The following is a 26,823-nucleotide window of genomic DNA, read 5'->3' on the forward strand; positions in this document are numbered from 1 at the left end:
CAGTCCCATGTCTAGGAAGGCATTCAATGTGCTGCACGCACACTGTCAATACATTTTTTGTTTGCTTTTCTACAAAGAAGGAAGGATTTCTATAAGGTTAATTTCCTCTATCAGACACAGGACTATGGAACAGCCCTCATGACCGTGTACGTGTATCTCATGGGCAAGACACAATTGAGACAGGGACAAAGAAATGTTTCCAGGGTGACAGCATTTGCTGAAGTCCTGCAGCACAGCTGTCTTCCATTCTGCTGATTCTAAGCACAAAGAAACACAGCATTCCCCCCATCACTTACAACAGTACAGACGTACAGTATTGAGACACTCAGAGTCCTTGCTTTTCCTCAGCTCCTTCCTTTGATAGCACATGAGGGCCCTGCACCTTCCACTACGCCACAACTTCTCTCCTTGTCCTCAGCACCTGGCTTGATACGAACATCAGGAGTTGCCACTGCCTGTCATAACAGGACCTGAATTTAGCTCATGCCTGTCTCACACCTTCTTACAACTGCTTCAGCCCTTACAGTAAGTCTGCACAAGCTCGAGATGCAAACCCAAATGTATTGTGTTTGCATGGCCAGGTTTTGGCAGCAGTGGGTTACAGGGGTGACTTCTGTAAGAAGCTTCCCCTGTGTCTGATGGAGTCGAGGCCAGCCAGTTCCAAGAGAGTGGCAGCACCTTTGGACCACAAAGTTAAGAATGGGGGAAAATTCTTCAAAATTGCAGCAGAGAGAAAGAGCAAGAATATGGGAGAGCAAGAGCCCTGCAGACCCCAAGGCCAGTGAAGAAGGAGGGGGAGCAGGTGCCACTGGCACAGAGATTCCCCTGCAGCCCATGGTGAAGACCATGGTGAAGCAGCTGCAGCCTATGGAGGTCCATGATGGAGCAGAGATTCACCTGCAGCCCATGGAGGACCACACACCAGAGCAGGTGTAGCCTCAGGGGAGCAGGATGCTGGCAGGACCTGTAGACCCATGGAGAGGGGAGTCCATGCTGGAGCAGGTTTGCTCACAGCATTTGTGACCCCATGGGGGACACATGCTGGAGCAGTCTATTCCTGAAGGACTGCCCCCATGGAAGGGACCCACCCTGGAACAGTTTTTGAAGAGCTGATACCCTGTCCGAAGAACTCACATTGGAGAATTTTGTGGAAGACTGTCTCCTGTGGGAGGGACCTCATGGTGGAGCAGGTGAAAAATGGGAGGAGTCCTCCCCGCAAGGAGGAAGGAGCAGAAGAGACAACGCGAGGAACTGACTGCAACCCCAATTCCTCATCCCTCTGTGCTGCTGGGTGGGGAGGAGGTAGAAAAATCAGGAGTGAAGCCCAGGAAGAACAAACGGGGTGGGGTGGGGGGGGGGGAAGGTGTTTTTAAGGTTTATCTCTCACTAGCCTACTCTGATTTGATTAGCAATAAATTAATTTTTCTCCGAGTCTGCTTTGCCTGTGACAGTAATTGCTGAGTGATCTCTCTTGTCCTTATCTTGACCAACAAGCCTTTTGTTCTGTTTTCTACTCCTTGTCCAGCTAAGAAAGGGAAGCAACAGAGCTGTTTTGGTGGGCACCTGGTGGGATATGAGGGTCAACCCACCATAGTGTACAGCTTATTCCCTTCCCTATAACCCTTTCTGTGCAACAAGCCCCAGGAATACACATCAATGCTGATAAATACCCATCAATGAAATGGGCTATTTAATTAGCAACAGAACTCTGGAGGCAGCCTCTCTCACTGTGTGTTGGCTGGATGCCATCACAAGCTGCTCCTAAGTTCAACCCCTGTAACTTGATGCATCACTGGCAGACAGGATGAAAAAGGCAGGTAGATTGTGTTCATTCTATCATCAATTTTACTGTAGAAAAAAAAAAGAAACTTGGGAAATAAAACATTTTTTCAATTTCTCTTTTTAATATGTGAAATTCAAGTAAAAAAGTAGATGGTTTTCTGGAATGCAAAGCTACATAACTCACAAAGAAGATGAGAAGCACTACTGACAATAGGATTCTAGCAACTTTCAATATTACTGTATTGTCTTTGGACCTGACACTGAGTCAGCCCACACAATGGCTGAAACAACAGCCAGAAAACCAGGAGCTGAACACACTGTACTTCTCTGCTTCCATATTTCTAATCACCAAGTTCAGGAGTCAAAGCCATAACTCATTCAAGGTCTACTACTGACCTGTCATGAAGATAACTGCTCCAAGCAAAAAGTACCAGATAATGAAAAGTTGTGAGGGAGGGGAAGCAGTGATTTAGAGAACTAAGTTAACATGCAAAAATGAAGTTGAGCAATGAAACTTTCAAAAGGTTGTCATTGACCAGAATCAATCAGTGTCAGACAGAAGACATCTTTTCATATAAGGCCAATTGGAAGTGACAAAGAAGAGAAACCTGCTTTGGAAAGGACTCCTGGAACAGGTCACCCTTGACAGCCACAAGAGAAAGCCTAGAGAGGCATCAGCACAACTCTTTGCTGTGTGGCAAGCGCATAGTCAGGAAAGCCCAGCAAAACACATTTCATAGGTAATTCCCTGCTCCAAAGACCCCTCAGTCTCTGTAGACTCCCAGGACCTGCAGCCAGTTATGTGCTTGCTCCTGTTTCAGTGCTATTCTGGAGTCAGGAGGCCTGGGGTCTGTATGATCATTACTGTTTGCAAACAGCCATTTCAGTGAACTGCTGGGGTCTTTACTTTTCTGCAAAAGCAAAATCAAACCCTTTCATTCTTGAAAATGGAATAAAGAAGAGAATAGACAATTCTACAGTAATAAGTACAGGTAGAAAAGAAATTGGGATTGGGCATGGCTAATGCTGAGGCAGAGAAGACATCAGGGAAAAGGTAGCAAAAACAAAACAAAAAAGGGAAAGGAGGAAAGACCTGCAGGGTAAGCAGATAAGGATATAGCAAAACAGAAGTCCTAGGGACAGAGTATGAGAAAATAGATTGTGCAAAGGAAGAAGGAAAATAAGAATGAAAACAGTAAAGGAGACATAAACAAAAATAAAAGCCAAAAGAGCAGATATGTGGCCCAGAATAGAGAGGAAAATTGAACTGTGTATCAACATCCTTACACTGCACCTGTCTTTGAGTACATCAAACAGTAAGAGTTTCAGCCTGGGTGCCTTTGCATCTCGTTTGCACTGTTTTGTTGCATTTGTTAAGACAAAGCTAATCCTCTGTGTATTGTTCCCATTTGAAATTAGAAGCAACTTTTTAAAATGTTGAACAATGCAGTAGAAGAAAGATAAGCCTTTTATCTGTCATGCTCAGCTGCAAGCCTCACCAAACAACCACATTTTACTGTTAGAGCAGCTCAAGTAAATCTGAAAGTTTAACTGAAATCTCAGAAACCAAAAATCTATCACAGCACCAGAGAGCATGAAAACACAAGTATGAGAAGTGAGTTGGAGCTTTTCCAATCTGCTGCAGACTGCTGACTCTTCCAGACTGTTACAAAGAGTGGTTCTGCAACAACAGTTTTCACCTGTGATTCATTTTAAACAACAGATCTGAGCCTACAGAAGAGTTACTTACCTAGTTTGTGCTGAATGTTCCTGACAAAGTGCGTAAAGGAGAGTTTAAAAAAAAAAAACAACACCAAAATAATTAATAAATTATTTAAAAAAAAAAAAATTAATAAACCAAAACGTTTGCTTTGGAAGTGAATCCTCTGATTGCCTCTGCTTATAGCTCTTTGATTTGCATAACAGAGCAACACAATCTGCCTGAACTGGACTTCTCTCTGCTGAAATTAAAACCCTACAATGCTAACCAACAAATCCAATCTGAAGTAACCTCTTCAGAAAGCATACTGTCTATGGACTTGTGAATGTAGTCTAGGACTACAGACTATAATTTAGGTCAGAAGGGACCTCTAGAGGTCATCTACTCCAGATGCCACCACCACCAGTTTAGGTTGCTCAGGGTTTTGTCAGCTCAACTCCACAGCCTCTCTGGCCAACCTGTTCTAGTGTTTAAATACCCTAATTCTGAAGCCAGTCGTTTTCCATAAAATTTAATTGCATATTCTACTTTAGCAACTTATCACTTTTGCCTCTTTTCTTGTTAGCATGCAACTCTAAGATGACTCTATTCCTGTCTTCTCCACACCCTCCCCCTTAGACAGCTGAAGAGAGCAGAAAGATCCCCTTCAGCGTTCCCTCCTGAAGCCTGAAATTTCAAATGTGCACCTGCAATAGTTTCCACTTTCAGACTGTTACACCGTGTTAACATTTTCAATTTTCTTGTCAAAAGCATTTTGTAATCAGCAGACCCTTGGTGTCAGCTGCTGCTTGCACAGAGCCGCTCCCGCCGCACGCGGGTACTTGCTGATGCAGACCCAGCCCTGCCCTGCCAGTCTGTGTGCACTGAGCACAAGGGCAGCGTGCCCAGGAGCACTGCAGAGCACTTACACAGGTATGGGGTTTGGCTTGGCTAGAAGCCCTAAGAAGCTTAATTACATTAGCCCAAATAAGTCATTCAGCAAAACCGTTCCAGCAGACAGCCAACAAATACGCCCTTGAATACAAACTCATTGTTTCAGTACTGTTTCTGAATAGGAATCAAGGAGAATTAAAATTATTTCAGATCTTACAAACACCAGTCTGAAATGACAGTTGTCTAGATGGCTGGTGGGATTTTGTCACTGTCACAATTTCATGGTCATCCTGAACCTCAACAGTCATACAAAGCTGACGTGATGCAGTTCTGAGTCATCAGTACTTTTTTATGTTTAAAATCTCAGTAGCTTCCAGCAGCAACTAATTGCTTATTAATTCCACCACAGAAGATGCTGTAAGGGATTTATAGTAATTAATAGAAGCTAATCTGCTTTCTGCCCTGAATTATCACTCCTGTATTTGAACTAATGAAGCAGTGACTGACCCCCAAGCTCCAGAGCTGCAAATACAAAGCTGAGTTCTGTGCTACCTTTCCCATGGTCCTCGGGAAAGATATCGACTTTGTGCAAGACAGTAACAGAAAAAAATTCTTCCTTTTCTTTAAAGAAGCTGAAAGAGGACAGTTGCATCTATCAACTCTTCATCCATCACCTTCCTGTCACCCTTCAATTTATTTTGTCACTGGGAGGAAAGGTGTGTAAATGAAGCTCACAATCATGAACTTCGGGACTATTTATAACTGCAATCCACTCCACTGTTAGAATACCTCTCCCAGATTTATTTACCTTTGCAAAAATGCTGAGAAGTGTACAGAATTAGCTGCATTTGCAGGGCTTTCTTTACTCTGTACTGATAAATATCATGAGCAGACAGCTATATTGGGGGGAGCACCTCTAAGTCAGACAGTCTGAATAGCTCAACTTTATGTTTTGCTCATGAAGGCAACAAACCCCCCCGCCCCATTCATCAGATCCTGCATTACTTAGGTGCACTCATGATTAGCAAGACAGGCAACAGTAAAAAGAACTCCTCCTTCCTCTGGTTGACCCAGCCTGTCATCCAAAAGGCATATCCTTGCTAACATACCGAATGCCTCTCCATTGACACTAGCTCAGAGTTTCCAAATAGTGAGATGTAATACACTTGCAGGGATGCCAAGTGAGTTGAGCCCCCTTCCAAACCACAAACCAATTTTTCTTAAACGATGAAAAAGTAGCTGCAGAGCTATTAGGCTCATTTTAATGGAGAGCAGCTGTAAATGCTGGCATGTATAATTAGTAAAGGAATGCCACAAATATTTAGATAACAAAACTACAAACAACCTCTGTGATGACAAAGGTAAGAGTGATAAGCAGCCATGATTTAAAACAAACTAATTATGTCCAATAAATCTATTCTTTTTCTGGATAAAGAACATAGGAAATTTACTAAGTCTGGTCATGAGCAAAACATAGTGGGATGGAGTGCAGCTGCAGAAATGTCAAACTATCCTCACAAGGTTATACTTGACATTCTAGGGGAAATGCAAACAACAGAAACTTGGAAGAAGAATTCCTAAGTGTCCTTAAAGAACTATAATTAGTTTTTGCAGGTCAAAACTATACCAAATAGCAGGATGGTGGCAAAAGTAAAAGGAAAGCAAATTTTGCCTCTTAAACTTTGCCATTAAGGGAAGGGAATAAATGACAGGCACCTCAAAATTCAGATGCTAATACAGTGTTCTGGAACAATGCAACACAGTAATAATCATATTGTTATGCAAAGCTGTACGGCTGATTGTTCTGTTCTTCTTCTTTCAAGTTATGGAATGAAATCTTGCCCTTCAATGCAAATTCTATTTCAGCTTCAATTCAGTTTCATCTATGAGTTTTAATCTGAGTTGTCAAGAAAAAAAGACTTCTAGAGATTTTTAACACTAGGGGATAAAAACTAGAACACAAACTTACCTGCTGTATTCCATGGGCACTGATTTGTGGTGTAGCTACAGGGCTTCTTCAATATTGCTCCAGAAGTCAAAACAGAACTTGGTTTTACAAAAAAAATGTACTTGCCCTCTATCTAAAGTGAAAAAGATGATTATTTCTAATGGAAAATATTTTAAAATAGATGGGGTTTAGTAGAACTCACTCAAGAGCCCCCAGAAATTGCAAGTCACCTGCCCCTCCCTCAAATTAACATTGTCAAGCTGTTTTTTCACTTGCTGAAGCATCCAGGCTGTCTAAGACATAACCTGTCCTTCAGTGTTACAGGGTATAAACTCTTTGTTGAGATAAAAAGCTCTATGCCATGTCTCCAACAAGCTGGTTTATCTTCTTTTTTTTTTCAAGGGAAAAATGCCATGCTAGTAGAGCTACATTAAAAGAAACCACAACTCAACTGCCAGACAAGCAGTCTACATTTATGATCTGGAGGTTGGAATGGAGAGGCTGTCTGCTCAGTGGCATCAACCAGGAATATGCTATTCTGTAGTAATTCTGGTACTTTAAATTGAAGATGCCTTAGTTTGGAATTTTGCCATTACTTTTCTACACAGATGAGCTGTAAGGATCACCAAAATTAGAAACATTGCAACGGAATGATTATTTTAAGAAACAGAAATTGGTAGCATGACAAATTAAGAGATAAAACCCCAGAAAACTAATCACTGTCATAAAGGAAAAAGATGAAAACTTGGAATATGCCCATAACATTTCAGATAAGTTAAGTGGAAACAGCAAGATGCACAGTGAATTTACCATTGACAACTACTCCCATTTTAGATTTAACTTTTCAGTTTAAGTTTTTGTGTGTTTATAAACATATGTATCTGTTTGGATCATAGTTACATCAGTGCTAATATTCAATGCCTATTTAATGCTCTGCTTCTTCCTAAACAAAACTGTAGTTTGATACTGGTCTAATGAAAAAGAATGTTTCGATTCATGTCAATTAAGCAAACGCAGTAATGACCATGTGAGCACTCCTACTCTATAGCTCAGTAAAACTGATGGCAACAGTGGCATAAGCAAATCCGTTCCTAAACTGTTCAGCATAAACTGAAATGTAAGACTCTCTTTACAAAAGCTCTGGAACTGTCATTAGGGCTTCTTGAAATCAAAGTACCTGACTACACTCGTAAAATAAACCTTGTTTATCTTCGTTACCTGAAATTAGCCTATGGTAAAATGATGTCAGGCAAGCATTTTACCCTCCTTCTTTAGTCAGTGGGAAGACAGTTGTATTCAAACCAGTTCTGCATGGGTTTCATAAATGAACTTGAAATGGAAACTTTGAACTTCAAATTACCCCACTTCAACTGGAGCCAAATTACGTCACAGAGATTTTAATGAAATATAAATAGTACATTTCTGCAGCATCACTGCACACGTGGACATACTGGCTTGAAGATTTCACATTGGTCCTGTTCACTGCAGTAAAACAATTTGGAAATTTGGTAAGAAGTGAGATAAATAATTTCAGGAGCCAAGACATTATCAGCTTCTTCATGGAGCCATCAAAGGACTAAATTCTAGCATTTCTAAAACAGTGGAGAAACCTACTCAGTTCCCTACAGAAACAGGGTGAATGAGGAAAGTAATATAAAGCACTAATGCCATCTTCAACAGATATTGCACTGATCCAGTGCTCAACGGAGTTAAAAATCTGAGTATGCTGTTTGCAGTTCAACAAAAGTCCTCCCTGCTCCTCCAATATCTACACATACTCAATAACATCTTTGTGAGTGTAATTCATTATACTGAAATCTCCTTTTGTGCTTCTTAAACCCCATTACTGATTTACTTCCTTCTGAATACATTATCTAAAAAATGATGCTAGTAGTGCCAAATACATCATTTTATTAATCATTTGTATGCTACTCAGCCTCTTCAGGCAGTTTTCTGCTCTTTCATGTCCCCAAACTAGTCTGACTCTGCTGTATCAAGGAGATGTTCAAGGCGATACTGGGATTGGGAGGGGGATGATCCACAAAACTCATGATATCCTAAGCAGTCACTGATTTATGACAGGTACTGCAGAGTAATGTCACTGTCAGTCTGCCCGTCAGCCAAGACTGATGGGCCACCCATCACATATCCTCTAGCCCAGAGTGAATTCTGATGCCTTTCAATGACCACCAGTAAAAGCCAAAACTGTCGAAAGGGATGATCTAACAAAGAGTTTACAGAAATAAAAGAGTTTGCAAACAGTAAAGCTTTTAAGTCCTCCTTGGAAAAGACTCAGAAAAAGGATTTAAGAGGATTAAAATATGAGCAAAAGAACAAAATAAGGGCAACGTGCTTGCTTTCATGCCTTGCAAGTACAGTGTCTGCTAAACAAAAGCGTCACTAATGTCTTGCATTATTTCAGTAAAATGTAGGTGTTGATGAAGTCAAACTCATGTATGTTTTTCTTGGAGCCAGCTCTACCAATAATAACGACAATAAGGGCTCAATCCACTAGCTGGTTGGTTAGTTTATTTGTTGAGCGAATTACAGAAAGAACATACAGAAAGATGTATTTCTAAGGACAGTATATATTTGTAAAAATTTGAGATGACTGAATATGATTTGGCTTTTATTCCAGATTACACTATTTGTAGGAAAAGACATATTTTTTTACCCTTTCTAAGAGTGTTGCATTCTTTTTAAGGTATATGAAAGAGAAACGTAGCCAAAAGGTGTTTTACTTTATGATGTTTCACTTCAAAATGGTGGACTAGCAGAGAAAAAAGTCAACCTGCACATGATAAATAAGTATGTTTTGGTTTAAAAATAAAGTAATACAGAACAAATGGTCAGAGGTAGCACAGCAGAGTAGGTGAACTTTACATCTTTTCTAGGCCTTAGTTGGACTATATTAAACTACAGTAGAGTCTATTCCATTCTGCAGTATTCAGCCTGCTGACAGCTGTTGTAGGTTACAAATTTCAGCAGAAACTGAAAAAGCTTTACAGCTGCACGAACCTCTATCAGCAATCAAAAAATTGCTTTCATTACTGGACAGTCCAAAGAGCTTTTTCTCTCCTGTCCACCCAAATTCTTTTAACAGAAACAACTTTGACAAGAAAAACCCTATCTGTTTCCAGCTGTAATTGGTGAAGTCACAGGCTAGGTACCTAGATTACACTAACAGAAATCAGAACAGATTATGTTTGCACTTGAAATAAAAGTCAGCACGCACACAGTTCATAAGGTGCATTAGCACCCTCTGTGTTTTGGCCTCTCAGTACTTACAACAAAATCAAGTATTAACTCTAACTAAAGCTTTTACAATAAAAAGTGGTCTTTCAAACAAAATGTTCTTGGATATCTATTGGATTTCTTAACTGGAATTCATGGTTACATGCTGCTGTATGTATTAAAAAGGATTAAATTATAAACTACCTTGATGCATTTCCTTAACTCTGGCCTCACGAACCTACACCCTCAGGATATGTCCTTTCCAGGTGACTGTCAGCTATCAAGAGAGACCTGCCAGCAAAGCCAGCCAGAACAGCCATGGTGACTGAAAGTGTTGAAGAAGAAATGAAGGTAACAAAAGCTGTTTTAAAACTTGGAGGAGAGGGGATGAATAAGAATTCATACAAAGTCAGAACAGCACTTCCTAGGATATATTAGTATCTCAGATTCCAGATACCAATAATTGCATAGGATCAGATCTTCACCAGAAGCTCTGAACTGCTCCTGGTGCTAGAGAAGCTGATTTGTACCCAACCTTTTACAATGCATTAAGAAAAACCCCAAAGAAACCTCAAAACCCCACAAAACCAAAATGCCAAGAAAGGAGCCCATAACTCTACAGTTTCTACTGGCTGTGCTCCAGTGCCAAGGTCAGCTGCCTTGCTGGGGTTATCCTTGGCAGTTGTGTCAGTACCAGCTACACAAGCTAAAAGCAGCCACGGGTAAATGTGAATTTGCACTCTGCTTTCACAAATTAAAAGCGTTGCTCTGCATTACATTTTTAAGTAGATATAAGTTATTCATTCAACACAATGTGGTCTTGCAGCAAACTGCTGATCCCACTGATAGCTTGCAGGGCATGACACACCATCCACATTCCTTATGCTACTTTACAACTGGACTTTTTGCTCCACAAACCATCCCAGAAAAAGGAAGTGGACAAGAGCTTTTCTCCAAGCAAAGAGTGCGAGCCTAGGCGAGGAAATCTGCAAAGGCAGAGTAGGCATCAATGAAGGTCTCTCTTTACAGTTTATTTTGCATAAATTTGAATTGTGAAGAAATGCTTAGGCCAGACCTTTTTCTTAGCTGGATCTGCCTTGTTTCCTTTCTTTTTTCTATCCTCCCTTATAGCCATTGTTTACTTTTAATCTCCACTGGAGCTTAAGCAGGAGCTGAGAATGCAGCTCTATTCCTTCAGAACAGCAGTCAAAAGAACACTAATTAGTTTTTTGTCTTTTGTTGTTCTCACGCTTTAGTTGTAGTTAAGCCAAAATATCTGACTCCTTTGTCAACAGCAGAAGAGTGCAGAGACCAAACACATATATGTAAGATAAAGAAATAATGACTGCCTCCTCGGTTCCATAATGAAAATTAAATCCTGCTGTTTCAGGGAGGTGTAACATTATGTACAACCCTACACAATCATGCAGTATTGCCCAGCAATTATGTCCTGCCCTACCCTTGAGGGTATTCACCGTAATCAAAGTCAGCAACACACTCAGTGACCAGATTTTGAGGCCCAAGAAGCTTTTATCCCTGTCAAGAGTTTCCCCAGTCCTACCAAAAGAGAAGCAAAAAGACCACGTTTGCACAGCCTTGCCTCTCCCAGTTTACACTTCTCAGACTGAGGTGTGCACTAGTTCTAACTGTAAAAAAGCTTTTGCTGTCCTGAACTCTCCAGATCTGGACTGTTCCTAACACATTTTTGCCTCAAGCATCTGGTTCTGGATGCTAACATGACACATGTTACCACAAGATGGCTGACCTTCAAGTGTGACAATGTAATAAAACTTGGTCCACATGACAGTCTGACACAATGCTGAAAGTATATTTGCACTTAAGACTCCTGAGGGTCTTTACAAGCTTGCTTGTAAAACCCAAATTAGTCCCATCTAAACAACAAATACTGCTTTCTCTGTTTCTCCTGCATGCTCATCCAAGAAAAATGAAGACAGACCCTTCATGTCTAGCATGAAACCCCTCTTCTCAGCTGGCAAGATGAGTCACTATCAGCGTATCACATGGCTGTTCTGCCACAAGATATTAATTACAGAGTTCAAATTGTAACCATTAAGTTTTCATGGAAGGAGGATTTTATGAATAGTATTCGTGACTCCTGATTTCTCCATCTACTTGTGTCCCTGATTTAATATGCAACATTGACCAAATCAGATTTTGGAGATTGTATTATATCGGTCACCATAATGTTTACACACCTCAGTGAGCACTGTGACGGCTTCTGGCATATGGACACAAAGAAGGTGCTAAATACAGTCATCTGCTATCACTTAATTATGAGTCAAATAATGTTGAAAGGTTTTGGGGCAGATACTGATGGTTTTCCATCAGGGCTTTAGTGACAGTTTTCCCCTGAGGATCTTGATGTTGCTCCTTTTGGCTCTATGCGTCAACTTACAGGGCACTTTCTTGTATTAGTCATGCGGATCTGTTATTTCTGATGAAGTGGTAACCAATCTGTGTAAGAAAATGCTTCAAAAGCAAACCTCATTCTGCTAGGATATCTTTAGTAAGACTAGGAATAAAATCAGCCAGGGTGAGACTGCTCTTGCTACCGTAAGTAATATACAAACTGCCACACAAATACTCCTCCTGGCACATCCAGATGGGTGTGACAAAACCTGAACTTTTTTCATAGCTTCCATGATATCGCTGTGGTCTCAAGTGGCCAAACTGTTGACAAGAACAGGAGTTCAGTGTCCAGGCTTATTCCACTGCTAGAGCAGACTGCAGATCCACCTTAATATTGCTGAGTTCATGCTAAGCAACAGCAACTTTATCCAAACTCTTCTTCCCTGTTCTATACGAGAGGCAGGGAAAAAACTATCAGGTGCTACAAACTCTTAATCGCTCCTGACTTGGAAAAATTTGAACTTAAACCAAGGTGAAAGACTGTACATGCCATTAGCAGTTCTCTAGAGTTTTTCAGCATTTCATTTTCCATATTTGTACAGGTTGACTGTATTTAAACATTTAAACATGACATTTGGCCAGGAATGAGCAAATTGTCACCCGTCTCAATGCTAGAGGGGAAAAATAAGATATCCACAAACTGGACTTCATCTGTGATGAATGGTGCCCCTATCTTGAAGATTATCTTGTTGCAGATGTATGTTTTATTTTCCTATTTGCTGCACTAAAAATGTAACTGAGGCAGTTTTTTATACACAGCAACAAAGGCATACATAAAACATTGCCAGCTGCATACAACAGACATGCTAGAACAAGGATCACTGTTTCAAGTTTTTTAAAACAAAGGTAATAGCAAATGGGACAACATTAATATTCTCTGATATGCTGGTTTTCAACTATTTAGATACAAACTACTTGTGAAATAAAAGATGCCTTCACTCTAAATGGTAGACAGAGGTTGGTAAAGCATTATAGTCACAAGATTAACGTTTAAAACATCTTCAATTATTTGCAAACTATTCCTTACCGCAGGATACATATGAACCTGTTGGTAGTGGAACAGTATACTTACAGTTTTCTTTCCATGTTAGGAACTACTAAAGAAGATGTCTTTCCTTCTGAACAATGCAACTACTTTAATAACACTTGGCTTCTTTTTCTGAAGAGGTAAAAAACCCTCTCCCACAACAATATTCCACACAAGTACAAAGATTTTTTTTGTTCAATCAAGATGAAAGATAAATCTTTATTCAGACATAAAAGTCCTACCATTGGGAGAATTTTTATGGATACTTTGTATCATAATACACAAGTCATTCTTCTCCCAGGATTGTTTCAAAGACTAAGTTAGAATTTGCAGAAGGATTATTATATTTGATAGAAGGCTTAGCTTTGGGTCTAATAAAAACCACATGAAAGAGAGCAGAAGTAATAAAAATCATCAGTCCAGTGTTCTTACACGGTTTGGAGCATGGATGTTAGCCATACAAAAACCCCATCATGTTATTTACCAGTTTTTGATGCAAGCTGCAAAAATAAGGAAGCAGCTTTAGAAGAAAAAAATCAAACTAACTAAATCAGTTACTAACAACAGAGCCTATTTTCTGCTTAAGATGCTTAAATACAGGTGTGCTATTCTGTAACTACAAATGACTCACACCATTTATTGCTCACCCACAGAATGGACAGGAATGCACAGGTTTGGCAGCTTGACAGAGATTTGTGGAAAATCTTTGTCAGGTATCTCAACAGCTGTCAGAAATAAAAGGGATCTTGTTAAAGCATGGACGGCTAAGACATTTGTAACAGGCTTTTAAAGTTAACCTACCAACAGTGAAAATTCAAACCTAGGAAGACAGTGTAATAAATAAAAAATATCCTAATATTTGAAATCCATAAATTTCTGGGAAGAAGCATTCTTGAGGGATTTCTCTGCTCTGAAATTTATAATTGTTTCACTACAGAATGAACAGTAAGCATCAGATGTAATCTGTATATATATATATTCAATATATATTCAGTAACTGTGAATGCTTATCATTACCTCTGACTTTAAAACTGGATTTAAGGCATTAATATTTCTTGCATTTATTCAGTCCCATGTCTCAGGTACATTATGTTACACATATGTGTGTATGCACTAACAGAAAATTGTAATATTTCTAGGATTATTGAAGTTAAGTCTGGGAACTGTGGCATTTAGTATACTAATTCTATCTGGATTCACAGAGCTTAGGCTGACCTGAACCACATACCTCAAAACCATGTATTCCAATGGCCATCAGAGGTTACATCCATGACAGCACTAGAGAGCACAGTGTCCCAGAAGTGCAGTGGAGGGGACAGAACCGAGGCTTTAGGAGTCAGAGACAAAAGATATCTCTCCATTTTCTCAGGGGAAGACAGTGCCCAAAAAGATGAAAGAAGTATTAGAGCCACATGCTTCCCTGCTTCACTTACTCTGCAGGTACCACACTAAACACCAAGATTATCAACGACTGGTACAACACTGAGAAAAAAATCCAACTGTTTAGGAAGGAGACACACTTCTGCATCATGTCCTTAGGAAAAGCAGAGCTGTTTGCTCCATCGTATGGTGCCATTTCTCCTATGGTTTGACGAAGTCCACGTGAAGTTTGCTATATTCCAAGTTCGGCATGAACTTAAATTCCAACTATGCGCAGCTTCAGATTTTTGTTGGCTGGTACAAAGTGCACTAAGGAAATACACCCCAATGTGCAATTCAGTAGTAGATGGAATGACAGTAACTAGAAGACATTTTACAGAACTGTCAGCACTCATGAGGGTGTAAGTCTACAAATTCTATCAAATATAAGTACAATGTACGTCTCACTCTCTCAAAAAAAAAAAAAAACCAAACCAAAACCCTATCCCAAAATCCAACAGTCAACAGAATGAGACAAAGCCTAATCAAATCAGCTCATTTCTTTTCATGATTTTTGTGGTTTAGTTTCCCTATTCTTTAAAGTAGCAGCTATTTAAAGATCATCAAAATAAATTAATTCAGAGATTAAAAAAAAAGATGCTAAAATAGTCTGAGACAACTATTTTTGTGAGTGAACCTAGAGCAAAATTACAGGCAAAACAGCATTAATGTAGAAATGTTGCCTACTTATGCAGCAGAGCTGTGCTATAATGTAGTAAAAACTGCTCTCAGGCTTCCTGAATGAGAAAAATAAGCTCTTTACTGCTTTTCATTCCTGTGCAAAGCAATACAAGTTTTAGAAAAGGATCAGCCTCCTCTGTGGCCCATGCATCTTTACTAAAGAACTGTTAACACCTCTGACTTTGCTGGTAAGAGGTACAAGACCCAGAATGAACACTGCTTAAATTCTTGACCTCAAACTTATATGCAGGGCTGGCTTTCGGGAAAAAAACCTGCCTTTTTTTCCTATAAGCTGAGAAAATTTAATCTAGCAGACTCCAAGCAGCAGTAATTGTGGAATGCTGCAACGCTGCTTTAACATTACTTTTCAGGAAATGAACAACTTAGAAAGTTGTCATGAAAGTCTCAATGACTGCAAAGCTAAATACAGCTGGTGTGCCAGTTCCTGCTCTTAGATGGTTACTTTCTGCATTTGGGACCTGTTCTCTCAAAAAGCATTTGAAAAAAAGGGTGAATCAGGACTAGTTCAAATCTGAAGACAAATGAATGGAGTTGACAGAAGAAAGACATGGGATTCAATGATGAGGAAGAAGTAGCAGCTACAAGACTCTTGGAAATTTCTGAATGTGGGAAGAAAAGGAAATTACATCATTCTTCAGAGAACTTTTCTTGATGGTTGCAAGTCTGAGCTGAAATAATGGCTCTTACATAGATGCCCCCACATCCATGAGTCCATTTACACGTGCATTGCCAAATAAACACGGAGACCAATAAAACAGCAATTCAAGTATTCTATACCAGGCTATGTTACTCTGGGTCATTGCGAGGCTTTTGCTATGTATGGCAAAAATATAGGGGAACAAGAAGGCAAAGCTGAATCACATGTTGACAAGCAGTCATGTGGTCACAGCAATTTTAAGCTTTTTGACACAAAAATTATTTTTATTTTTTATGTTCATTTTACGTTTAAGGCATAAAGAGTCCACACATTCAGACTGCTGCCACATCAGCAGAACAAGCATGTTTGGTGGCATCATTCATTCCAGCTTCCACACTAAGCATGTTGCTACCAGCAAGGTTACATCTGTAAGATGGATTTGACCAACCCACTATATCAACTTCTCACCATAGTAGACTTCACTGGCAACATTACAATGATTTTTAAAAAGTTGTATGTACCTTGCCAAAGTAACTGAAAATCTGGGGACACTGCCTGTGATCAGCAAAGCTCACTGAGGAGCAAATTTGTCTTTTTTAAAAAGAGCTGCAAATTGGCAAGAAGGCAGCACTATGTAGGAACAACTCCCTGTTTTCTGTGTGCAACGTAGTTTACTTAGTGCGCTAAGTCACACACAACATAAGGGACAAAAACGAACTTCACATGCAGTCACGGTGGGGACTGTCTTGCATTTTTTTCACTTGTACACATTCTATGCAAAATAAAGGCTTTAGTAAGACATAAGAAGAATAGGTTTTTTGTGACCGATTCTGACTCTGCAATCCTATTGATCCCAGCAGATGTGTCTGAACATGTTCTGGAACTTTCTATACAGAAGGATCTTTCTGCATTGATATAGTTGCAGGATCAGGTTCTAAGACTGTAAAGACAAATGAAAGACAACTGGTAACCTAATGAGATTCAACAGCGACAGTTGAATTTAAACATACCAATGCTCCAACCATTTTCATATCGAATAGAGGCTCAAACTGACATGATTCAACAGAAGATAGCAGAGCATGCTTTATTGTTTCAATTCTAAAGAAAATCCCCCAAACAATGGCAGAATACAATTTATTGTTTCAATTCTAAAGAAAATCCTCCAAAACAGATGTGAATATTTGCTTTTATACAGCTGTCATCCTTTGGGAGGTGAAGGGGGAAAAAAAAAAACAACCTGCCTCCTTATTACTGCAGACCAAAATTCATTTTTCTTGGTATTTTGCCAGTTCACATCCCAATGAACTGCACCCACCAAGCAAGGTCACATAAATGATTGTGAAAACAAGTTTCCTTTGTGCATGAAGAGGAATGAATCATTTGGAAAATGTGACATCTTCAGTACTACTCCTGCCACTATGCAATATTTCTCTAAATTATGCAATCCATCAATATAGCATTCATAAATGGATGTTTGGGAAAAAAGGACCTTAAGTAAGTTTGTGTGTAACAGCAGCAAGTGGGATTTGTCAGTGAAAGTGAAAATCTGGAGGAACAAGAATGCTGGAAGACCATATGCCAGCTACTCTACACCTCTACTTCCACACCAAAACAAGGGCCATCTGAAAACCCAAATGATGACAACTCTGTCAATCTGTCAATCATTGAAACCTTTTCTTTCAGCTGCCAAGAAATTTGAATGAAGACTTTACAAGACATTCATGGGGATGCCTCAGATGACAGGTTTTATGGACTCCTTTGAGTTCCTTTGCTACATGATTTCATTCCTTCTGCACCTTCAAATGCCTTCACAGCAAGATATCGTTTACAGATATCGTTGCAACCCATCTCAGAAGTTGTTAAGTGCAATGTGGCTCCTAATACATCAATGTATGCTATCTGGCAACACCTCAGAGTTAAAAAGTCCAGCTGGCCCCTGTTGAATAACAAGTTCTAACTCCTTTGCTCCATCTCTTTTTGTTAGCATCCTTCAGCCCTTAAAATGTGTTAAATCTATTAGCTATGCTAACTAGCAATACTCAGATAGTTTCTGAAGGATGAGATGCTGTTTTATGAACTCCTGATCATCCCAAGACTTCCTTCCTTCACTCATTATTGCAGGAAATGAGGCATATGATCAACAACATATCTAATGGGAAGACATTATCTTACATCAGCCGGACTAGAACATACAACAATACAGAAATCTCTCATCTTTTTTTCTTATTTATTGACATCTCACACAGCAGTGGAGCTACACAACAGGTAACTCATAATTTTTAAATTATTTGGTTGTTGAACATAGAAAGGCATCTCAACTACTAATATACAAATTACTTTTCATAGAATAACAACCTAATTTCAATGTTTTCAAAACCAAGGACAAAACTTCTAAAGGTAACAAGGATGATGCCTTCAAAGATGTTAATACCATTTCAATTCTCAATTCATGCATTAAGTGATTTACGCAAAATGAGACAAATATAGATTATTAGAATAATCTTCAATCCTGTGATACAGTGTAATTACCAGTCAGTATCATTTTAATTTAAGATCAGAAGACAATGGTCTACTGTTTCTGTCAAAGCAAGCCAAAAAATCCACATATACACATGCTACAGCAAATGTGTCATACCAAACTCTTTGCTTCACTCTGAATCTTGTATGTCATGATCATGGAAATTCCCATTTGCAAGTCAGTGCCTAAGATGCCCTGTGAAAGATGCTCTGAGATTGTTGTGCTGCACACCCGTGAAGAAGTCCAGGCTTTCTGCCTCCATAAAGTAGGTCAGGAAAACATCCAGTGGTGATAAAATCTTTTCCCTATAAACTAATCAAATAACTGAATTCTGAGTAGCATAAAACCTGATTTTGCTTCCAAGCAAGTTTGAAGGGAAAACTGGAGCCAAAATAAAGGCTTCACCATCCTAAACTAGTTAACAAATATTAGACATAGAGAAATAAGTTTTAGTTTTGCTGCAAACAGCTCTATTTGCTGATGAACCACTTAGAGAAAACAGGGTTTGAAATGGGTCTGGAGGCCATTTACAGGTTCCTTCTACATCACAATGAAATCACTATTTTCTACATTGCTTGAGAGATTTTAGTCTACCTGGAGACTGTCCCCCAAAGATGGCAGCTCATCAGCTTACCTAGATAATGGAACAGAATCATAGAATCACAGAATACCCTGAGGTGGAAGGACCCACACGGATCATCAAAGTCCAACTCCTTCCTACATTTTACAGGGTTTTTTCCTTCTCCTGACCCCAGTGGTGATCAGAATAACTTATTAACATTTTATTTGCAGAAACTCCTAGGTATCTATTTCTCTCCTCAGTAATTTCCTCTCAAAACAAAACAACGCTGTTTATTTCAGGGTCATGGCTCCTAGACTTCCAAGTATGTTGCTGCATTTCCTTCTCCCTGACAGCTTTAATTTTTTTTTACACTGCAGCAACCAAAAGTGGACATATTTTAACTTTAACCTTCAGAACATAATGAAGAGCTTAATTTATGTCTTTTGCACTGCTGTCAATGCATCTTGGCATAAGGTCTATTTTTGTTGTAAGTGGTATGATGCTGTTGATGCACAAAGTTTGCAATCTGGTAGAACAGTCAGATATCCCTCATTGCAGAACTTCTGCCCAGCCAGCTGCTCTGTACTCCTGCAGTAAATCATTTCTAACCAAGTGTGAAAATTACTCTTTGCTGGATGTCTACTAAAGGACACCTTCTCAAATGCTGGGTGTCCAATCTAATCTAAACTAGGCTGTACAAAATGCCTCTGAACGTAGTGAAGAGTGACAATGCATCTCATCCCATGCTAAGACAGATGTACGTGGGATGAACTGCACTCGAGAGAGGCACTTCTCACAATTTAGCAAGGTTAAATGGATAGCTAAAGTACTGGTTTACAGTTAAATGATGGCTGTGCAATTTTCAGACAGCTATTCAATGTAAAATACATCTGACATGCACTGTGTGCTTTCCTCATTGATCTGAACTCTGTTCCTCGTTAACCAGAGAAAGATCAGGAAGAATTTCATACTTTTACCAACCAATATACGTTTGTCCCGTCCCAGCTTAATGCCTCTGTCCATGCTTGTTAGACTAATTCTCTTAACCAAAAGTACTGCACAGTGCCAGTTGGAGCACTGAGCCCTTTCAAAGAGAACCCCTCTCACTGGAGCTTCTCATTTTGAGGTGAAGCATCGATTAATTACTCTGAATACAGGATTAAAAATGTCTTGTTATTTAGAAGACATTTCTGCTATTTTCTTGTTAGAATGACACTGTCCCTCATGAGAAAAATCTTACTAAAGAAAAGTCAAAGCAAATGTTTGTTGTAGGAACCTTTTATTCTTGCTAATAACTTATCAGGACAAGTTAGGTTTTAGAAACAAGCACTAAGGCTGGTCTGAACAGTCTGAGAACAAAACTAAGAACAAATACTTATCCATATGAGACACACAGACCTCTCCTCTCGTAATTTTGGCAATAGCTATTTTAATGATGCACAGAAACTAATTTTAAAGCCAGATAAATTCAATCTATTTTTTGTAAGATGAAAGCAAATAAATGCTAAAAATACTGTTACCTGACATGCTCAGGTATCAAATTTCCTTGTTAGTGGTACAGGACCTGTGAAAACTACTGCCAAAGCACTGCAAAACAGTTCAAATATCAGCCAAGAAATTCTGGGAATCCTCATCTAAATCCTGTTCCTAGAAAGCAATCCACAAAGCTTTGATAATAAAGGTACCTTACTTGCATGGTTCTCCTTGCACTGTGTTGGCTCTAGGGTTTAACTTGCTTTCATATCCATGTTTTCTCCTCCCTGCTTTCAGACAACTGTATAGATAGTTTATATTACTCAGTCTTTGCAAAAGAACACAGTAGATCCTCTTAAGTAATCAAACAGCAAAACTAGAAGCCCATTTCACACATCTTAAGCATCAGTAAATCTTCCTTTCAAGAGTTTGTTGTTTTAAATTTGTGTCACTGTCACGCAACGTGCTAATGGGAAGCTACTCTTCAAGCACTGTTTTTAGATATTATACAACAGAACTTCTAATTTCTGATTACAAGGTGGTATACACTGAGCATTTAGGGCTTTAAAATACTGATATTCTGAGGATCATGCTGGACCTGAAAATGCCACACACAACACCTAATGCTGCACCTAAACCTGCAGATCTGAGTTCTGCTCTGAGATGCATTTTATCGCTGGCATTTAGCATATATGTTCTTGATCAAGTTTGTTAGTGATCTGCAAATGCCAGTTACATTTACAAACTGTGAAATGGACATCTTCTATTTTCTTCCTATTCTTATAAATCTTTGTAGACATAATTCTGTATGATTTGAACAAAGGAAATGAACTGACTATTCTTTGCAGCTGATGTGCGAGCGGTCAGCTTTCTTTCCATAGCTCTCTATTCCTTACCTGAGAGGGATTTTATGTCACACTGTTGGTATAGAGCCTTCTTCCACCTCCATCAACCAATCTCAAATCCTGCTGCCCGAGTTGCTGAGAATGTAGAGACATCCTCCAAATGCAAATGTCTTCTCTCTGGTTTTAGAGTGTTGCAAAACCCTGCTTAGGTTTCCTAAACTTTATCTTTTAGCATTCTACACTCCAAATGTAGATTTTTGTTGTGTCTCCTACAGACCAATACTTAAATTTACTAGAAATTGAAGACTTCAGTTCTGAATAGTCCTTCCGGATTTGACTGGCCTTCAATCATAGAATTATGAAATCGTATAACAGCTTAAGTTGCAAGGGACCTTAAAGATCATCTAGTTCCAATGCCCCTGCCATGGGCAGGGACACATTTCACTAGAATTAGGTTGCTCAAAGGCCCGTCCAACCTGCCCTAGAGCATTCCAGGGGTGGGACATCAACAACTTCTCAGGGCAAACTGTTCCAGTGTCTCACCACCCTCATAGTAAAGAATTTTTTCCTATTATCTAATCTAAAGCTACTCTCAGTTTAAAACCATTCCCCGTTGTGCTGTCACTACATACTCTTCTAAAAAGTTCCTCTCCATCTTTCTTGTAATTTCCCTTCAGGGACTGAAGGTTGCAATTCGGTCACCCTGAAGCCTTCTCTTTTCCAGGCTGAATCCCAATTATCCCAGCCTTTCATTACAGGAGAAGTGCTCCATCCCTCTAATCATCTTGGTGGCCTCCTCCGGACTTGCTCCAACAGGTCAATGTCCTTCCTTCCTGTGCTGGGGACCCCAGAGCTGGATGCAGTGCTCCAGATGGAGTCTCACCAGAGCAGAACAGAGGGGCAGCATCCCCTCCCTTACCCTGCTGGCCACACTACTTTTGATGCAGCCCAGGACACAATTGGCTTTCTGGGCTACCAGTGCACATTGCTGGGTCATGTCCAGCCTCTCATCCACCAGTACACACAAGTTCTTCTCAGCACGACCACTTTCAATCTGTTCATCCCCCAGTCTGTATTGATACCAGGGGCTGCCCCGCTTGTTCCATAGTAAGAAAACCACAATGGAGCAACAATGGAGTAGGTGTGCAGATGCAGTAAAATCTTAGTGTATGTTTCAGTTTGTACATGTGAATTGTCAGAACAATAATGCCGCTAAAGAATATGGTCACAGTAATCTGAGTGACCTAAGAACACAGGCGTATAAAGCTAAACACCGGAAATTTCTTCAGTAGAGTATGAGCTGCACTAAGCAAAGGCTTTCACATTCTAAAAACAAAGTTAATTTGATTAACACATCATGGAAACAAAGATGCAAATGACTAAATTAATTTCCTATTCCTGTCTTAGATGCCTGGTACCTAATCCTGAAGTAACTATGTATTCCAGTGCAAGAACAATAAATCAAAGGCCTATTAAAAAAAACCACCACCAAACCAAACATAGAAAAACAATCAATAATTGATCTGGTTTAATTAAATACCATTCTACTTAATAAAACATTGTCATTCATCAGTTTCAAACCCCAGCATTCCGAAGAGGAAGGAATACTTCTTTATTTATAGTATAAAAATACCATTATGAAAATAATTTGTATGAAACTATAAACCTGAAATGAACAATTCACTAGTGCCCTTTTTTTAATAGATAAGAAGTGATGTCTAACTTTAATTCCAAACTTTTTCTCTCAGCTAATTTTTCCACTGAAACTATTAGCCAATTAATTGGAAGGAAACAAGGTAAGAGAAAATAAAGCCTTTTATGAAAACAGAGAACAAATATTTTATGATATAAGAGTAAAAACTAAACATGAACTAATACTTCACTCCATCTTTCCTGTTCAGTATTAACAAAAAGCTTAGTATACATTTTATGCTAAAAAAATACTTTTCTTTGAGCTGTTTGAATGGTTTTTTGCTTTAGTACAGAAGATAAACCATTTCATTCATGTACATAACTTACTCTTGAATGACAATGAAAGAGTTTCTTTGTTTTGCGATGCTTAAGTAGGACCTTGGATCTCCAGAACTGACTTCTAAGCCATTGCAAGGAACAAGAGGAGAAAACACTTCACGAAGGAGCAATAGACAGTGTGGTTTTTGTAGGAGAATGCTTCTAGGCACAGAAGCCTATTAGTACTTCCCTCATGAGAAAGAAATATTCCTCCATGAGATCCTTATTTGACAATATGGGCCTCTGGCAGGAATAACAACCTAAAAAGAAAACTGGTCCTACTTACACTGAGCTCCGAGAAAAAATAAAGCTCAATTTGTCTCCTGTGTCAGCTCACAGCACAGTGTCACTAACTGCTTACTGAGCAACACCACAGGCTGATACTGTCACCCAAGCTCCCCTGTCCTCAAACTCGTCCTCAATAGTCAGCAGGTCCCTATCCTGACATTAGATTCCCAGGAAAAAAACAATGGCTCAATTATGCTATATCATGCAGATCTCATCCACTAACCTTCCACAGCATCTATGGGGCTGGCTTTAGTATGCCTGTTCTTACTGATGTACATGAAATGCAGAGTGGGGGGGAAGAAATCCAACCTTGCTAACTTGTCACACATTTATTATTTAATCTTCAGTGATTTCACTGACATAGAAGTCTGATCACTTTCTTTGTAGACTTGATGGGAGAATGGTAATGTGTCTTTGTAGTCATGCAGCCTGCCTAGTTATTTAGATTTTGTCAGACAGATTTTTGATTGTTTTGAACAGGACCGGAAAAAAAGTTACTTCCAGTTAGTGGACTGAGAGAAGAACCTTGCTCAGCCCACCCAAGGTAATATTTGGAAATTTCTATTATCTAGAAAGCACATAAAAGTAAACTTGCCTTCCATAAAGATCCTGTTCCAGTAGATTTTTCCAACTTGATTTCCTCCAAGAAATATTAGATTTGATAAAATCAACATTGAAGTGCTAACAGATGCTAGGACAGCATGAAGTCGACGACGAATTCTTGGCGAGATGAAACGTTCCTGAGGGGTAAAACAAAAGGTGCAGATGAAGTTAACAATCCCTGAAAATTTTCAAGTAAACATTAGAAAAAGACATCGCCCTTATGACAAACAACTTCTGTACTTCTATACAGAAGTTCAAGTCCTTATGGAGTAGATTTTAAAATATCTAACACAAGCTCTCAACAATGCCATTTTAGTTTGAGTAAGACTTTATAATAAAAAAATGGTGTTAAATGATAAAATCATAGTTGTGGTAGGAAGGGACCTCTGGAGGTTACCTAGGAAGGCCATCAAAGCAGGGTCAGCTGGAGCAGGCTGCTCAGGACTATGTCTGGTTAGGTTTTGAATATCTCCACTGATGAAGGCTGCACAACGTCATTGGGCCAAACCCTCACAGTAAAAAAGATTTTTTTAGGTTTAAATTGAATTTCTTGCATTTCAGTCTGTGCCCACTGCCTTTTGTCCTGTCCCTAAACACCACTGAGAAAAGTCTGCCTTTGATTTCTTCTCCCCTACAATTAGGTATTTTATACACATGGATAAGATTCTCAAGTCTTCTTTTCTCCCTGCTAAACAGTCCCAGCTCTCTCCGCTTCTCCTCTTACAGCAGAGGCTTCATTCTCTTGGCTGGACTCACACCAGTATGTCCACGTCTCTTTAGTGGGGAGTCCAGAACTGGACACATTTCTACACATTCAATGTCATAATTATTTTCTTATTAAATGTTCTCCTTGATGAAGTTTCGCTGAGGGACACAAACAGTAACAACATGCTTCTAGGAAGAATACTACCCAATAGTTCCAACATGGAATAAAGCACTTCAGTACACAACATCATCATCCAACTTCAGAAGTCATGAATCCTTTAATTGATTAATAAGACATCACTGAAAGATTCTGCAGCCAGATCAGAACTGACTATAGCAATGACTCTTAAATAGATACATCTAAAAGCAAATACATACAGATGCAATCCCAAATTTTTTTGTCAGTGCAAACATTACTGCTCATGTTCGAGAAGTGTAATTATCCATTGTAAAGGTTTTGGTACTGTTGCTCTAATGATACAAATAAAGTAGGTCTCTCTCCACCACATACTAGTTTACTTTTTTTTTTTAATCTGTATTTGGCATTATCACCTGAGGTGTGAGTGCAGCATGGAGACTATAGGAAGATGGTAAAAGAAGGTTGAGAGTTTTAGCTACATCCAATATTCAGCTGCTAGAAGAAATTTTAAAGACCATTACAGGACTTCACAAGGAAATATTGTCTCATTACTGCACAAGGAAAAATACTTTGTTCATCATGGCCTTGGGCTGGAAGCCTCTGTACATAGTGCTTAAGTCTACAAAAGACTGAATGCTTTGTGTGAAGTGATGAGTATTTGCCAGGGCACGAAAACTAAGGCAAGTCTCAGGGGCTGCTCAGCCTGCACGTCATAAATGGTGACGTTGAAGAAAACAAAGTCTTGTGACTACAGCATCAGGAAAAAAAAAAGAGCAGTAATTAATCTTTAATAGCTACAGCCAGACCAGAATTCATGCTCAGATACCTGAAACAACATAAACACATGCTCAAAACAAGCCTAAAAATACAGATCTAGAAAATTAAATTGCTAGTTCTGTAAACATCAAAACAAATGTTTCTACTGCTAGTGACAAATCTTCAAATAAATTACAATTACAGGGATAAAAATACAATTTCAACATATTACTGCAAAGTAAATCTCTGCTAAATTGAATGTTAGCCCCAGTCAGAGCTGTGTCTAGTATGAGTCAGTTTGACTCAGCACAAAAACGGGGATAAATAAGGTTTAAGGAAAGCTCTGCATCAGGCTGTATGTACAATACAGCAATAGTCTATCTTCCATACAACACTATGAAAAACAGTCATGTATGAAAACAGAGACTGAGATTTTTCTCTGAAAATTTTGCATGAAAACTAGGGCACGATAGGAGAAAAGTAGAGAATATAACATAATTGTATAAATATTCACGGATACAGACAGTTACTCAGTGAAATAACGTCTTCCCTTCCTAGTACTTTGCATCACCAAAGCTGCCCAAGGACTTCCAATACATTCTCCTTCTGTTCACACACACACAGAGGACATCTTAAGTTTTTCTCTTCCTGAAATGCATAGTTTGAATGTATGGTTCCACATACAAGAAATGTAAGCCATTTCAGAATGTGTGTGAACACAGAGCAAAACATCCAAAATCTTGCTGTTAAATCCATGTTAACAACCAAGTTTGAATAAGGAGAAGTTATGATCATGCTAGCTTGAACTTTGTTGTTGAGTCACCAAACTTGGATGCTTCTTGCATTATGCTAATTAATTCTGATTAACCTGCAGCTCAAAAAGAGCATCATCTTTCACTCTCCCTCCATCTATCAAGCTTATTTGTCAACTCTAAGTGAAAACAGTTTTAATTAAGAAAAGGTAAAAAATCTGCTGCTCAAGCTGTAGATAGAGATGGACAACCCATCAGACAGGGGGTGCTGAACTGCATTTTCCATCAACATACTGATCAGACTCAGTAGGTTTGAAAGGTCTGCCTGTTTTACAACCCAAAGCAGTATGGCTAAAACAATATGAATAGCTAAAAAAGTTCTACTTTTTTTTTAATGGAG

At 39.2% G+C, this 26,823-nt stretch overlaps 1 protein-coding gene across 2 annotated transcripts in view; it reads right to left on the minus strand.

Annotated features, from left to right (window-relative positions):
• Positions 1-26,823, minus strand: part of HHAT (hedgehog acyltransferase) — a 149,230-nt gene that overhangs the window by 35,062 nt on the left and 87,345 nt on the right. For both annotated transcript variants that reach the window (XM_050314383.1, XM_050314382.1), the window contains one exon: positions 24,064-24,208. In XM_050314383.1, the coding sequence (XP_050170340.1) occupies positions 24,064-24,208 (145 nt within the window). The remainder of the gene's footprint in view (positions 1-24,063; positions 24,209-26,823) is intronic.

Source organism: Myiozetetes cayanensis, unplaced genomic scaffold, assembly GCF_022539395.1.
Source record: "Myiozetetes cayanensis isolate MyiCay16 unplaced genomic scaffold, myiCay2020 scf2-11, whole genome shotgun sequence".
In the NCBI taxonomy this organism is placed as follows: Eukaryota; Metazoa; Chordata; class Aves; order Passeriformes; family Tyrannidae; genus Myiozetetes; species Myiozetetes cayanensis.